Source organism: Rhinopithecus bieti, unplaced genomic scaffold (assembly GCF_001698545.2).
Source record: "Rhinopithecus bieti isolate Rb0 unplaced genomic scaffold, ASM169854v2 scaffold_841, whole genome shotgun sequence".
In the NCBI taxonomy this organism is placed as follows: domain Eukaryota; kingdom Metazoa; phylum Chordata; class Mammalia; order Primates; family Cercopithecidae; genus Rhinopithecus; species Rhinopithecus bieti.
Window position 1 is genome coordinate 602,515 of NW_016803191.1, and position 13,638 is coordinate 616,152.

Consider the following 13,638-nt stretch of genomic DNA (forward strand, 5'->3'; position numbering starts at 1 on the left):
TGTTTATATTCAATACTGGAAATGACACACAAGTTTGACAGGCACACTACAACAACCATATATTATGCAAGGTAACAGAGTAAAATGTCTACTTGAAAAACAGTAAAACTAAGCAGAAAAATATTTTACATCGTTTCAGTTTTCTTAGGTAAAATTAAATAAATTAAAATTTTACTTTTAGTCCTTAAGCTGATCAGCCACACGTAGCTAGTGGCTACCACACTAGATAGCACAGATATGGAAATGAGAAAGACAAGAGCCAAAAGGCTTATAGTTTTTATTCCATTTCTCTTTTATTTGATATAACCTCCAGGGCTTAGAACTTATCTGAGTCCTGTTATTTTTTGCATCCTTACTTAAAGTAAAACAGTACAAAATTATAAATGGTGTTTGTTCTGTACAGAACTTCATGGAATATGTATTATGACCCATTCTGGGAAACATGGGCCAATCTCTAAAAACCTATAGCTCCTAAAACCAATCTTCAAGATTATCTTCTTAGAGAACGCCTTTTAAACAGCAACATGCTGACAAAAGTTTAACTGGCTTTCCAAAAAAAAAAACAAAAACCTTTATGTATATAAAGGATGTGCAGTACATAATTTACAGATGATAAAAAACATATACGCTATTGTAAGTTCCATATAGCCAATTGATTCTCATGGAAGACTTTTGTTGACTTTTGCCGAACTCTTGTATCTGTAGCCAACCTGTGGTTGCAATTTGACCAGGATTTTACAAATGGTGTTGCATCCCAATCTGCTAGTTCTTTCCCCAATAAATTTATTGTCATTAAATCTGACACATGATCTATTGTCAAACTATTTCTCACCCTTGTACAAATTATGTTCATTAAATGGAAACCCCTTTCAGCTTCAGCACTATTAATTGCAATGGTGCTAACTATCTTTTTAGCTTTTTGTATAGTTGTAGGAATTGAAACATTGCTTGATTTTATATTATTATTTACAAATTCCCGAAAATCATTCAAATCAACTTCGCATTTTAAAATTTCACACAAATGAAATAATTTTTTTTCACCAGCTATCCATGGTGAAGTTATTTCTTCATAAGGCCATGTAGAAGGTTCTAGCAAATCAAAGTAATTAAAAATACTTTCATGGTTTCCGTCAGATAAAAGGCGTAGGTTCATGTGCTGAATTATATTGTCTAGTAATACATTCCTAGGAAGAGCATTAAATTTATTGTTTTTATTAAATGGAATATCTTTAAACTTATCTGACTTGATCAAATCTACAATTTGAGATTCATACTTTCCAGTACCAATTTTTAAATTTTCCAAAGCTCTTATGGTACGTTTGATCAATTTTTGTGCTTTCTGAATATTAGTTGATCTTGACTGTAATGCAGTTGAAAGTACTGAAAATTCTTCAAGAATGTCAATCATTAAAGCAAGGTCTTGTAAGAAATTAATGTTAGCTAATCTCTTTGCCAAACCAGAGAAAGAATGAGAAAAATGCATATATAATATAGGATATGCATGCCATACAGCAGTAGCAGCTTGTAAACTACATGCTGCCCATCTTGGTCCCATTACCCGACCAATTTTAATAATTTCAGTTTCAAGTTCTTTAGCTACAGTTCCTAGAGGCTTGGTTTGATTTTTATTAGGTTGATGATAAATAGAATAAATTTTATCAAGAAATATTTTAAAATGATTAATTTGTTTTATTTCAGATATAGAATCATCAAGTGACAATTGTAATCGATGATTTAAACAGTTCCAAATGATGATTTCAGGAAAATTTTCTAACAATTTTGTAGCTACTCCAGACTTTCTTCCCAGGATTGTATTAGCACCATCAGAACAAAATGCAATTAAATTTGCTTTCAAATATTCATTTGTAAAACCACAATCATTTAAAGTAGTCAATAATGTATTGAAAATATACTCTGCTGTAGTTGACACCAATTCTTTTAAAGCCACAAATAACATAACAGGTGCAGGAGCTGACTGAATTGTGCACTGGAGATAAATCACTAGGGTGCTTTTCTTTGAAACTGTAGATGCCTCATCAATTATGATACAGATTTTGGCATTCTCTTCTATAATATTCTTAAATATCTTCATCTTCATTTCTTTTGCAATATGTTCTGCTATTCTTGTTGCACTGTAACGTGTATTCAAACAATTTACCTCTCCATTTTTTTCCTGTAATTCTATTGCCCCCTCAATATCAGATAAAGGTCTATTATGTTTTACTAAACTGTAGACAGTATTGAAAACTTTTACAGTAGCATCAATATTTTTATTATTTTGTTTATGCACTAAATTAGAAATTGAATCATTCGTTGATTCCTTTAACAAATCCTGAATTTTACCATGGGCTTTAGAAACATCATGTTCCCTAATTTTTTTTCGTAGAGAAGCTTGCCTAGTAGTTTTATTACTGCCATTAGGGGTTACTAAATATGCAATCCATTCCTTGGACACATGGACATGCTTTTCTGCTTTTGATCCCAAATGCCGAACTGTTGAACAATCCTTACAGCCTAATTTACCTTCTTTTATTTCAAGCCATTTGTATTGCTCTGTAAACATAAATGCTTGTTTTTCATTCCAACAATCTGGAAGCACAAGGTTATCTATTTCTTCCTCTGATGAACGTGATGGCTTTTCTTCAATGATTGGTTGTTCAATATACTCGAAATGTGGTTCCTTTGCCTTAGACAATCCACAATGATTTTTGCTCACTTCGTTATTTTGTGTGTCTGTTTTCACCTTCTTCATATTTAAAAAATGCAAAAAATCACCCTGCCGTTTTGGCATTTTAGGAAACAAAATCTGAAAAATAATTTTACATATGTAAGTAAAATTCATTAACACTTTAAGGGTCAATGTAAAAGTTCTCTTAGTGATTCTTTATCTAATTTTGGAAATAAATTTTAAACTTAAACATTTAACCTGATTTTCACTTTATATCTGTAACTTCAATATAACTTGCTACTTCTTGAAAAAAACACTATTAGTTTTTAAAATTCTACAACCAACAACAGTTTCACAAAATCTGACTATGAATTATTATCATCCAATTAGCAAAAAGGTTGGTCATATGATTTGCAAATGAGTATGCTATTTGCACCTCCCCATAGCAACATCCTCCCATGCTCAAGTCCCTCGTATAAAATGAAGTATTTGCACTCAACCTTTGCATATCCTCCTGTATACTTTAAGTCATTTCTAGATTATTTTTAACACCTAATATAATATGCCACAAAATAGTTTTATAATATATTACTTTTAATGTGTTTTTTATTATTGTATTTTATTTATTATTTTAAAAAATATTTTCCATCTACAGTTGGCTGAATCCATGGATGTGGAACTCACAGTATATGAAGGGCTGACTGTCGTAGCAACATGAAGGGTGGATAATATTTTCAACTACATTAATGAATAAGATGAAAGTGAAACAATAAAGACATATATTGGAGTTTTACTCATTCATCAATGACATCGACATCTTTCTGAACCAATGAAGTTTAAAAAATTTTTATTTTTTTTTTGAGACGGAGTCTTGCTCTGTCACCCAAGCTGGAGTGCAGTGGTGCGATCTCAGCTCACTGTAACCTCCACCTCCCGGGTTCAAGCAATTCTCATGTCTCCGCCTCCTGAGTAGCTAAAATTATAGGCACAAGCCACCACACCAGCTGATTAGTTGCTACTATAGGCATGCACCACCATGCCCGGCTAATTTTTGTATCTTTGGTAGAAATGAGGTTTCACTATATGGGGCAGGCTGGTCTCGAACTCCTGACCTCAAGTGATCTGCCAGCCTTGGCCTCCCAAAGTGCTGGGATTACAGATGTGAGCCACCACGCCTGGTTGAGTTTTGGAATACTGCAAAGCAACTTCCTAAATTTTTTGTATCGCATTTAGTCTAGCAGAGACACATCACACTTTAAAATTTAATCTGCATTAACATTCTATCCTTCACTTTCTTAAGTTTAATCAACAAATAATAACTCAAACTCTAGTTTGTATCTGACTGATTACAATGGGGTAATGTTCTACCAATACCGCAGCAGGACACTATTATGTATTAATAGTTTTTCTACCAATAGATGCAAAAAACCTCAAGTGCACAGATAGCAGGAAATAATGTATTAAGTATATACATGATGTATTAAGTATATACCTTAAATATAATGATCATTTATGTACTTGTACATTTATATACTTTAATTTGTAATAACTGCTCTGTTTACAATCGGCTCACAAAATTTCTGAAAGTTTAACAACTAGATTTTTTTTTTTTTTTTTTTTGAGACAGAGTCTTGCTCTGTTGCCCGGGGTGGAGCGCAATAGCACAATCTCGGTTCACTGCAACCTTCACCTCCCAGGTTCAAGCTATTCTCCTGCCTCAGCCTCCCAAGTAGCAGGGATTACAGGCACGTGCCACCATGCCTGGCTAATTTTTTGTATTTTTAGTAGAGATAGCGGTTTCACCTTGTTGGCCAGGCTGGTCTCGAACTCCTGGCCTCGAGTGGTCCAACCGCCTCAGCCTCCCAAAGTGCTGGGATTACAGACAAGAGCCACCATGCCTGGCCAACAATTAGTTCTTATGATCCAGTTCAAGCCACCTCCAACACACTACTGCACTTAATAAGAAAACTGAACAAACACAAATATAATGTACTTACATCACGGTAATAGGTGCTAGGATTTTCATTATCACCACAGACCAGATGGATGTATTCAAGAACAGGTCTCGATGGTCCTTCCTAAAAAGGAAGTGGGCAATTTTACAAGTCATGAACAATCATTCAAATTAAACTTAAATTTAACAATTAGTGGGAGATTTTTTTAGTTGGAATCGGCAAAGATTCTCAAGAAAATCTTGCAAGTGGCACAGACTAATTAGAAACAAAAGGGGCAAAGGGGCTGGGAGCAGTGGCTCATACTTGTAATCCTAGCACACTGGGAGGCCAAGGCAGGAGGATCACTTGAGCCCAGAAGTTCAAGACCGGCCCGGGCAACATAGTGAAACCCCAACTCTACAAAAATAAAAAATCAGATGGGTGTGGTGGCTCACACCTGTAATCCCAGCTACTTGGGAGGCTGAGGTGAGAGGATCACTGGAGCCCAGGAAGTTGGGGCTACAGTGAGCTATAATTATGCCATCACATTCCAGCCTAGATAAAATTTAGAGCAAGACACTGTCTCAAAAAAAAAAAAAAAAAAAAAAAGGCACGGGAAAAGAGTCAGAGTACATTAACATGTAATAACGTTCCTGCATGTAGATTCCTTTCAAAATGGGAAATAACACAGACATTGATTTAAAAAGATACAGATTTCAGCTAGGCACAGTGCCAGTCTCAGCTGCTCAGGAGGCTGAGGCAGGAATATCACTTGAGCCCAGGAGTTCAACTCCAGCCTGGGCAACACAGTGAAAAACCCACCCCTGGCTCTACCTCATTAAAAAAAATATATATATAGATTTCATAGTACAATTTCTTTTTAACTGAAATGATTATCAGTAATCTCTTAGATAGCTAAGTTCAAAATAACGAAGTTCTTTGATAACCCTGCTTTATCCTCCACATCACTATACAGCCAAACATCAAACTCTGAATCTTCTTGATCCTTTCTTTACATATACACTACCCTCATCATAGACCAGGCCATAAATGCCCTAGTCAAAAGTCTAGATTTTATTCTATAGGCAAAGGAATCAATAAATAACATCAAGATGGGAACATTATTAGAGCTGTTTCAAGAAGGTTAACCACATAAGAGAGTATGTGGGAAGAATACCAACAAGATAATCAATCTAGACAAATGGCAATGTGGTACAAAAATAGCGATGGCAAGGAGGAAGTAAACTTCCCTGTATATGTACTATATTTCAATAAAATTTACATCAAGATAAGGGCTCTTTTTATATCCCCAAATCTTTCATCATCCCTTTCTTTCAGCATATTGTTTATTTTGGAGGCTAGGTACACGACAGAACACAAAGAGGATTCGGTGCCACAATGCAGAATGAAGCCTGGATAATCAACATTTATATGAAAAGACTAAGGAATCCAAAGCAGAATATAGCAAGAAGTAACAAACTTTTTTTTCTTTTAATCTGAAGAACCTACAAGTGGAGAACTATACCCAGCAGCATTGCATCTTTACTGGATGGTACTATAAAAAACACAGAGAAATAAGCATATCCTGGTAGAGCCTAGTATAGGATGGGGTTACAAAGGAAAGTTGTCTCTGAGTGCATTTTAAAGTAGAATTAAGTTTTTGTCTTTTACGTGGCACCACTGAAATGCAACAGGGATGTTTTACTGTGTTCTTTCTGGTACTGCAATTACACTGACAGCATGTAACTCACTTCTCCATATAAGAGCTGTCAAACCTTTGATCCTCTGTTTTGAACAGGGTTAAATATAAAGGGTTCTATCATGCTGGATACACAAAATATTTTATGAAAAGATGTAGAATATTTATATTTAAAATAAAATTTAAAGTAATTTAAACCTCAGCTAAACACATCCTATATATTAATTCAGAATTTAAAATATAGTGATTTTTTCCTCAGGATATTACACAAATCTACACCTATTTACTTTTCCAAACTTAATTTTGTACAGCCCATCTGTGTTTCTCAACGATACATGGATCATGAATCAGACGTGTGTCACTTCTACATACAGATGCACAAAAACTCATCAAGATCATCTGTCCCAGTTATTCCTGTTTTTATACCAGTTAAGAAGAACCAAAATTATTTTCCTAAAGACCCATGAAATCCTCTTCCCAAATGTTTCTCATTACAAAAACAGAAACCACTGCTCTTCGATTTCCAGTTACGTTGCTTACTCCATAACCGTGAAGGCAGAGTAGGTATATAATCCCCCTTGGTACTATCAATATTTAGAAAGGTTCCCAAATGTCAGGAACAAAATATACACACAATATTAATTGGGAAAAATGTCCAGAAAGTGACAGTGTAAAGAACTTCTACACAAAACATGAAAAACAACGATGTTAACAAAACAATGTTTACGGAGGAAATTTTAATTTAAAAAACAAGTGACTTACAAAGTCACCCTAAACCTACAAAAACTAAAAAACACAGAAACATTAGACACTCCATTAAAGAAAACTTCTACAGCTTGAATACCAAACTGCAACTAACTATGGCATTCCAAAAGAGGAGTGTGGGACACAACTATTTTCTGCCTAGCTAGCTGAGATACTTTACGCAAAGCCTTTCTAAAACTCCAATAACTATGGATGAAAATCACCCCAAAATACATCATAAAACACTCCCTTCTGCTTTGGAAACCAATGCTGTACAAAGTGTGCTCAGAAATCCACATGTCCCTGCACTTGTCTGAAAATGACAATTCCCAGGCCCCGCCTTGAAATTCTGATTCGGTAGGTCTGCAGTGGGGCCCAGGAATCTGACTGTCTATACTTACTAAGGCTTGAAAACGACTGTCTGTCCCAAAGGGAAGAAACTCAGAAAAATAGAGTATGTTCCCAGTGATGCAGGATTCTTCATTATGAGCATCAACTGTACTATGCTGTAACATGATGATCTCAGAGGTTAGCGAAATCTTCAAGCTATTTGCCTTCATGTTAGAAGCACCATAACGCTAAGATTCTGGGCTCTCGCAACCCTTCCTGTTTTCTACGACCTTGCTCATCATTAGCAGCTCCTTCCTCCGTGTCGCCTTTAGAAGTTACTCTTGCTCCATTTCAAAACAGCGTCTTAGAGACCAGCGTTTTATCTTAAGTCTAAATGAAAGGCAGGGGGTGAGATTAAGTGTACAGCACGTTCTTTAGGCCATGCTCTTTGTGATGGCTACGGGGGTGGCTCAGACAGCTCTTTTGGTAAAGTTCCCAATCCTGTGCCATGCTCCACAGTGTCTAGTATGTATCAGACACTCATAAACATTAAATGACCAGGTGAGGTAAAATTACATAAGGGCCTACCATAGTCCATAGTCTTTTACTCTGGGAAAAACCCAATCATCAGTTGCTACTTACACTGACAAACCGAATGTCGTCTTCATTTTCATCCTTTGTTGACTCAGATGCCTCAGGGCCAGCTGGAGAGACAGATTCTATTATCTATAAAAACAAGCCAAAACATGCTTATCTGTTCAGCCGCATTCTTGTAGGAAGAGAGCGTTTCCGAAAGGAACAATTAAAAACAAAGAGCTTTTGAGGAAAACGAACTGAGCACAATTTCACGCAAACCCGACCAGGAACAGAACTCGAGCAGTCGGCTCTTGCCACAGCATGTGCGGAGCTGCAGGGACCCAACGCTGAAAACGCAATACCAGCCTCTCAGAATCCCCCTTATCTACTCCAGAAGGAGGACTCTCAGAATTCCCCTTATCTACTCCAGAAGAAGCAATGCAAGCTCAACACCGAAGGGCAATCCTGCCTTAAAACGTCGCTCCCACTGGCCCAGCCGGGACCCGTGCGGGGCGGGGGGTGGCGAGCGGCCACTGTGGGTTCCTCGCTCAGACACGCACCAGGCCCCAGAGCTGGGCTCGGCCCAAGACCCTGAAGAGGTATCGCCCAGAGGCTGCGATGGAGAACCAGGCCTCAGACCGCAGAAAACATAAACCCTTCGCCTCTGAGAACGCCAGGGCCCTCACTCGACTACTCACCTCCGACCCCGGGTCTCCCATGTCTCCGACGGCCGTGCTGACAGCAGCACTGCTCCTGCTGTCGCTGCCGCCGCCGTCGCTGCTGTCCCCGCCGCCGCAGCCGCCACGACTCCCCTTCCCGCCCTGCACCGCCTCGCGCTACCGGGACCCGCCCCAGCGTGAGCTCCGAGGCCACCAGCGGAAAGAGACGAAAACCGCCTCAAAAGACGGGCGGCCCTCACTGGCCCGCTATCCCCCCGGAGCCGCTTTCTCTCATTCCCGGGCTTCCTTCCCCGCGCCGCGTAGGATGCTGGGATGGTAGTTCCTACCCGCCTGCCGACCGCGGCTCGCGACTGCCCCGCACGTGGGTGAAGAATGGAAAAGGAGTCTGAACTACACCTTCGCTGTTGCTCTAGTAAAATAGAATGGAAAAGGACTCTGAACTACAGCGAAGGTGCGTTCTTTCGCTGTTGCTCTACTAAAATAAAATAGCCGAGTTCTTTCTCTCACTTTTTTCGCAACCAAATATTGGTCTATGTAATAGATCAGTGGGGATAAAAAAAATTGTGCATGATTTGCTCAGAAATTGCCTTACCAAAATCGCGGCTTACCTTTTTCTTTTAATATTTATTCACAAATGATTTTAAACATGAAATTTATGAAAGCAAATTTTAACAGAGAACATTCTTTTAAAACTTTTTTTTTTTACCTCTATCAGCATAGGACCACCTGTTATTGACAAGTATGTAGTCCCAGAAAATCACCTTTATCATTTTGACCCTGACCTACAATGCAGAAAGTCATGCAACAGAGGAGCTAGGAAGTATCTGATTAACCAACTGATCTTCAGCAAAGCAAACAAAAACATAAAGTGGGGAAAGGACACCCTTTTCCACAAATGATGCTGGGATAATTGGTGACCTACGTGTAGAAGAATTAAAGTGAATCCTCATCTCTCACCTTATACAAAAATCAACTCAAGATGCATCAAAGACTTAAATCTAAGGGCTGAAGTCATAAAAATTGTTCAATATAACACCGGAAAAAACCTTCTAGACATTGGCTTAGGCAAAGACTTCGTGACCAAGAACCTAAAAGCAAATGTAACAGAAATAAAGATAAATAGACTGAACTTAATTAAACTGAAAAGCTTCTGCACAGCAAAAGAAATAATCAGCAGAGTAAACAGACATCCCACAAAGTGGGAGAAAAGGAAAACATAGGAACAAAGGAAAACATAGACTTACTAGGATTTTAAGGAGTTGGTGAAATTTAAGTGAAGCAGTGTTTTGATAGGTTCAAAACCGTCTAGTGCTGTGTGTAAAGGGTTCAACATCACATATGGACTGCATGGTGAGCCCAGGGTCTTGTTAACTTCAAAACTAAAAGTTAACACATACAGAGTGTTGTCCTCAGAAACCCCTTCCTATGTGTAGCCATGCCCTAAGTGTGTGGATTTATTTCTGGGTACTGTATTCTGTTCCATTGGTCTATGTGTCTGTTTTATACCAGTACCATGCTGTTTTGGTTACTATAGCTCTGTAGTAGAATTTGAAGTCAGGTAATGTGATTCCTCCAGTTTTGTTCTTTTGCTCAGGTTAGCTTTTGCTATTATTCTCAGTTTTTTGTGGTTCCACATAAATTTTAGAATTGTTTATTCTATTTCTGTGAAGAATGTCATTGGTATTTTGATGGGAATTGGATTCAATCTGTAGATTGTTTTGGGTAGTATGGGTAGTATGGACATTCTTTTCTTTTATAAAATTTATTTTTTATTTCAATAGGTTTTAGGAAGCAGGTGATGTTTGGTTACATGCATAAGTTCTTTAGTGGTGGTTTCTGAGATTTTGGTGCACATTCTGTTAACATTTTAACAGAATGTTCTCTGTTAAAATTTGCTTTCATAAATTTCATGTTTAAAATTATTTGTGAACAAGCAGTGTACCCTGTACCCAATGTCTTTAATCCCTCACCCCTCCTACCCTTTCCCCTGAATCCCCAAAGTCCTGTGTATCGTTCTTATGCCTTTGTGTCCTCATAGCTTAGCTTCCACTTGTGAGTGAGAACGTACAACATTTGGTTTTCCATTCCTGAGTTACATTACTTAGAATAGTAGTCTCCAGTTCCATCCAGGTTGCTGTGAATACCATTATTTGCTCCTTTTATGGCTGAGTACTCTTCCGTGGTGTGTGTGTGTGTGTGTGTGTATGTATACATACACCATTTTCTTTATTCTCTTGTTGATTGATGGGCATTTAGGCTGGTTCTATATTTATGCAATTACAAATTATGCTGCTATAAATATGCATGTGCAAGAATCTTTTTTGTATAATGACTTATTTTCTGTGGGTATTGCTTTTCCTAGTAGTAAGCTTGCTGGATCAAATGGTAGATCTACTTTTAGTTCTTTAAAGAATCTCCACACTGTTTTCCATAATGGTTGTACTAGTTTACATTTCTACTAACAGTGTGAAAGTGTTCCCTTTTCACTACATCCATGCCAACATCTGTTATTTTTTGGTTCCTTGATTATGGCCATTCTTGCAGGACTAAGGTGGAATCGCATTGTAGTTTTGATTTACATTTTCCTGAAAATTAGCCATGTTGAGCGTTTTTTCCATATGTTTGTTGGCCATTTGCATATATTCTTTTGAGAGTTGTCTATTCATGTCCAAAGCCCACTTTTAATAGGTTTTTTTTTTTCTTGCTGATTTGTTTGAGTTCTTTGTAGATTCTGGATATTAGTCCTTTGTCAGATGTATAGATTGTGAAGATTTTCTCCCACTCAGTGGGTTGTCTGTTAACTCTGCTGATTATTTCTTTTGCTGTGCAGAAACTTTTAGTTTAATTAAGTCCCGTCTATTTATCTTTGTTTCTGTTACATTTGCTTTTGGGTTCTTGGTCACGAAGTCTTTGCCTAAGCCAATGTCTAGGTTTTTTCCGGTGTTATCTTGTACAATTTTATGGTTTCAGGTCTTAGATTTAAGTCTTCGATTCATCTTGAGTTGATTTTGTATAAGGTGAGAGATGAGGATCCAGTTTAATTCTTCTGCATGTGGGTCACCAATTATCCCAGCATCATTTGTGGAAAAGGGTGTCCTTTCCCCACTTTATGTTTTGTTTGCTTTGCTGAAGATCAGTTGGCTACATGTATTTGGCTTTATTTCTGGGTTTCTATTCTGTTCTGTTGGTCTATGTGCCTGTTTTATACCAGCACTATGCTGTTTTGGTGACTATGGCTTTGTATATAGTTTGAAGTTGGGTAATGTGATGCCTCTAGATTTCTTGTTTTGCTTAGTCTTGCTTTAGCCATGTGGGCTCTTTTTTGGTTCCATATGAATTTTAGAATTGTTTTCCTAGTTCTGTGAAAATGATGGTAGTATTTTGATGGGAATTGCACTGAGTTTGTAGATTGCTTTTGGCAGTATGATCATTTTCACAATATTGATTCTGTCCATCCATGAGCATGGGATGTGTTTCCATTTGTTTTGTCACCTATGATTTCTTTCAGCAGTGTTTTGTAGTTTTCCTTGTAGAGGTCTTTCACCTCTTTGGTTAGGTATATTCTTAAGTACCTTATTGTATTTATGTATTTAATTTTATAGCTATTGTAAAAGGGGTTGAGTTCTTGATTTGATTCTCAGCTTGGTCGCTGTTGGTGTATAGCAGAGCTATTGATTTGTGGACATTAATTTTATATCTTGAAACTTTACCAGTTCTAGGAGCTTTTTGGATGGGTCTTTAGGGTTTTCTAGGTATATGATCATATCATCAGCAAACAGCAACAGTTTGACTTCGTCCTTACCAGTTTGGATGCCTTTATTTCTTTCTCTTGTCTGATTGCTCTGACTAGGACTTCCAGTACTATATTGAACAGAAGTGGTGAAAGTGGGCATCCTTGTTTTATTCCAGTTCTCAGGGGGAATGCTTTCAACTTTTCCCTGTTCAGTATAATGTTGGCTATGAGCTTGTCATAGAAGGCTTTTATTACTTTAAGTTATGTCTCTTAAATATAGAGTTTGATTTTAAGTGCCTTGAGGTAATCTTCTTTGGGTTAAATCTGCTTGATGTTCTATAATCTTCTTGTACTTGGATAATAGTATGTTTCCCTAGTTTTGGAAAATTCTCTGTTATTATCCCTTTGGATAAGCTTTCTCTCTCTCTCTCTCCTTTTTTTTTTTTTTTTTTTTTTTTTTTTTTTTTTTTTTTTNAAGATGCATCAAAGACTTAAATCTAAGGGCTGAAGTCATAAAAATTGTTCAATATAACACCGGAAAAAACCTTCTAGACATTGGCTTAGGCAAAGACTTCGTGACCAAGAACCTAAAAGCAAATGTAACAGAAATAAAGATAAATAGACTGAACTTAATTAAACTGAAAAGCTTCTGCACAGCAAAAGAAATAATCAGCAGAGTAAACAGACATCCCACAAAGTGGGAGAAAAGGAAAACATAGGAACAAAGGAAAACATAGACTTACTAGGATTTTAAGGAGTTGGTGAAATTTAAGTGAAGCAGTGTTTTGATAGGTTCAAAACCGTCTAGTGCTGTGTGTAAAGGGTTCAACATCACATATGGACTGCATGGTGAGCCCAGGGTCTTGTTAACTTCAAAACTAAAAAGTTAACACATACAGAGTGTTGTCCTCAGAAACCCCTTCCTATGTGTAGCCATGCCCTAAGTGTGTGGATTTATTTCTGGGTACTGTATTCTGTTCCATTGGTCTATGTGTCTGTTTTTATACCAGTACCATGCTGTTTTGGTTACTATAGCTCTGTAGTAGAATTTGAAGTCAGGTAATGTGATTCCTCCAGTTTTGTTCTTTTTGCTCAGGTTAGCTTTTGCTATTATTCTCAGTTTTTTGTGGTTCCACATAAATTTTAGAATTGTTTATTCTATTTCTGTGAAGAATGTCATTGGTATTTTGATGGGAATTGGATTCAATCTGTAGATTGTTTTGGGTAGTATGGGTAGTATGGACATTCTTTTCTTTTTATAAAAATTTATTTTT

The 13,638-nt window shown here is 37.2% G+C and overlaps 1 protein-coding gene across 2 annotated transcripts; it reads right to left on the reverse strand.

Annotated features, from left to right (window-relative positions):
* Positions 1-272: 272 nt before the first annotated feature.
* Positions 273-9,156, reverse strand: KIAA1586 (KIAA1586 ortholog). Of its 2 annotated transcripts, XM_017868260.1 has the most exons (4): positions 8,650-9,156; positions 8,018-8,101; positions 4,666-4,746; positions 273-2,806 (listed from the first exon to the last, which is right to left on the reverse strand). In XM_017868260.1, exons 1-4 carry the CDS (start codon positions 8,668-8,670, stop codon positions 629-631), a joined length of 2,364 nt encoding a protein of 787 aa, XP_017723749.1. In that variant the 5' UTR covers positions 8,671-9,156; the 3' UTR covers positions 273-628. The 2 variants fall into 2 exon arrangements, with proteins under 2 accessions (XP_017723749.1, XP_017723759.1); XM_017868270.1 differs by lacking the exons at positions 8,018-8,101; positions 8,650-9,156 and adding an exon at positions 7,447-7,504.
* Between the last annotated feature and the right edge of the window lie 4,482 nt (positions 9,157-13,638).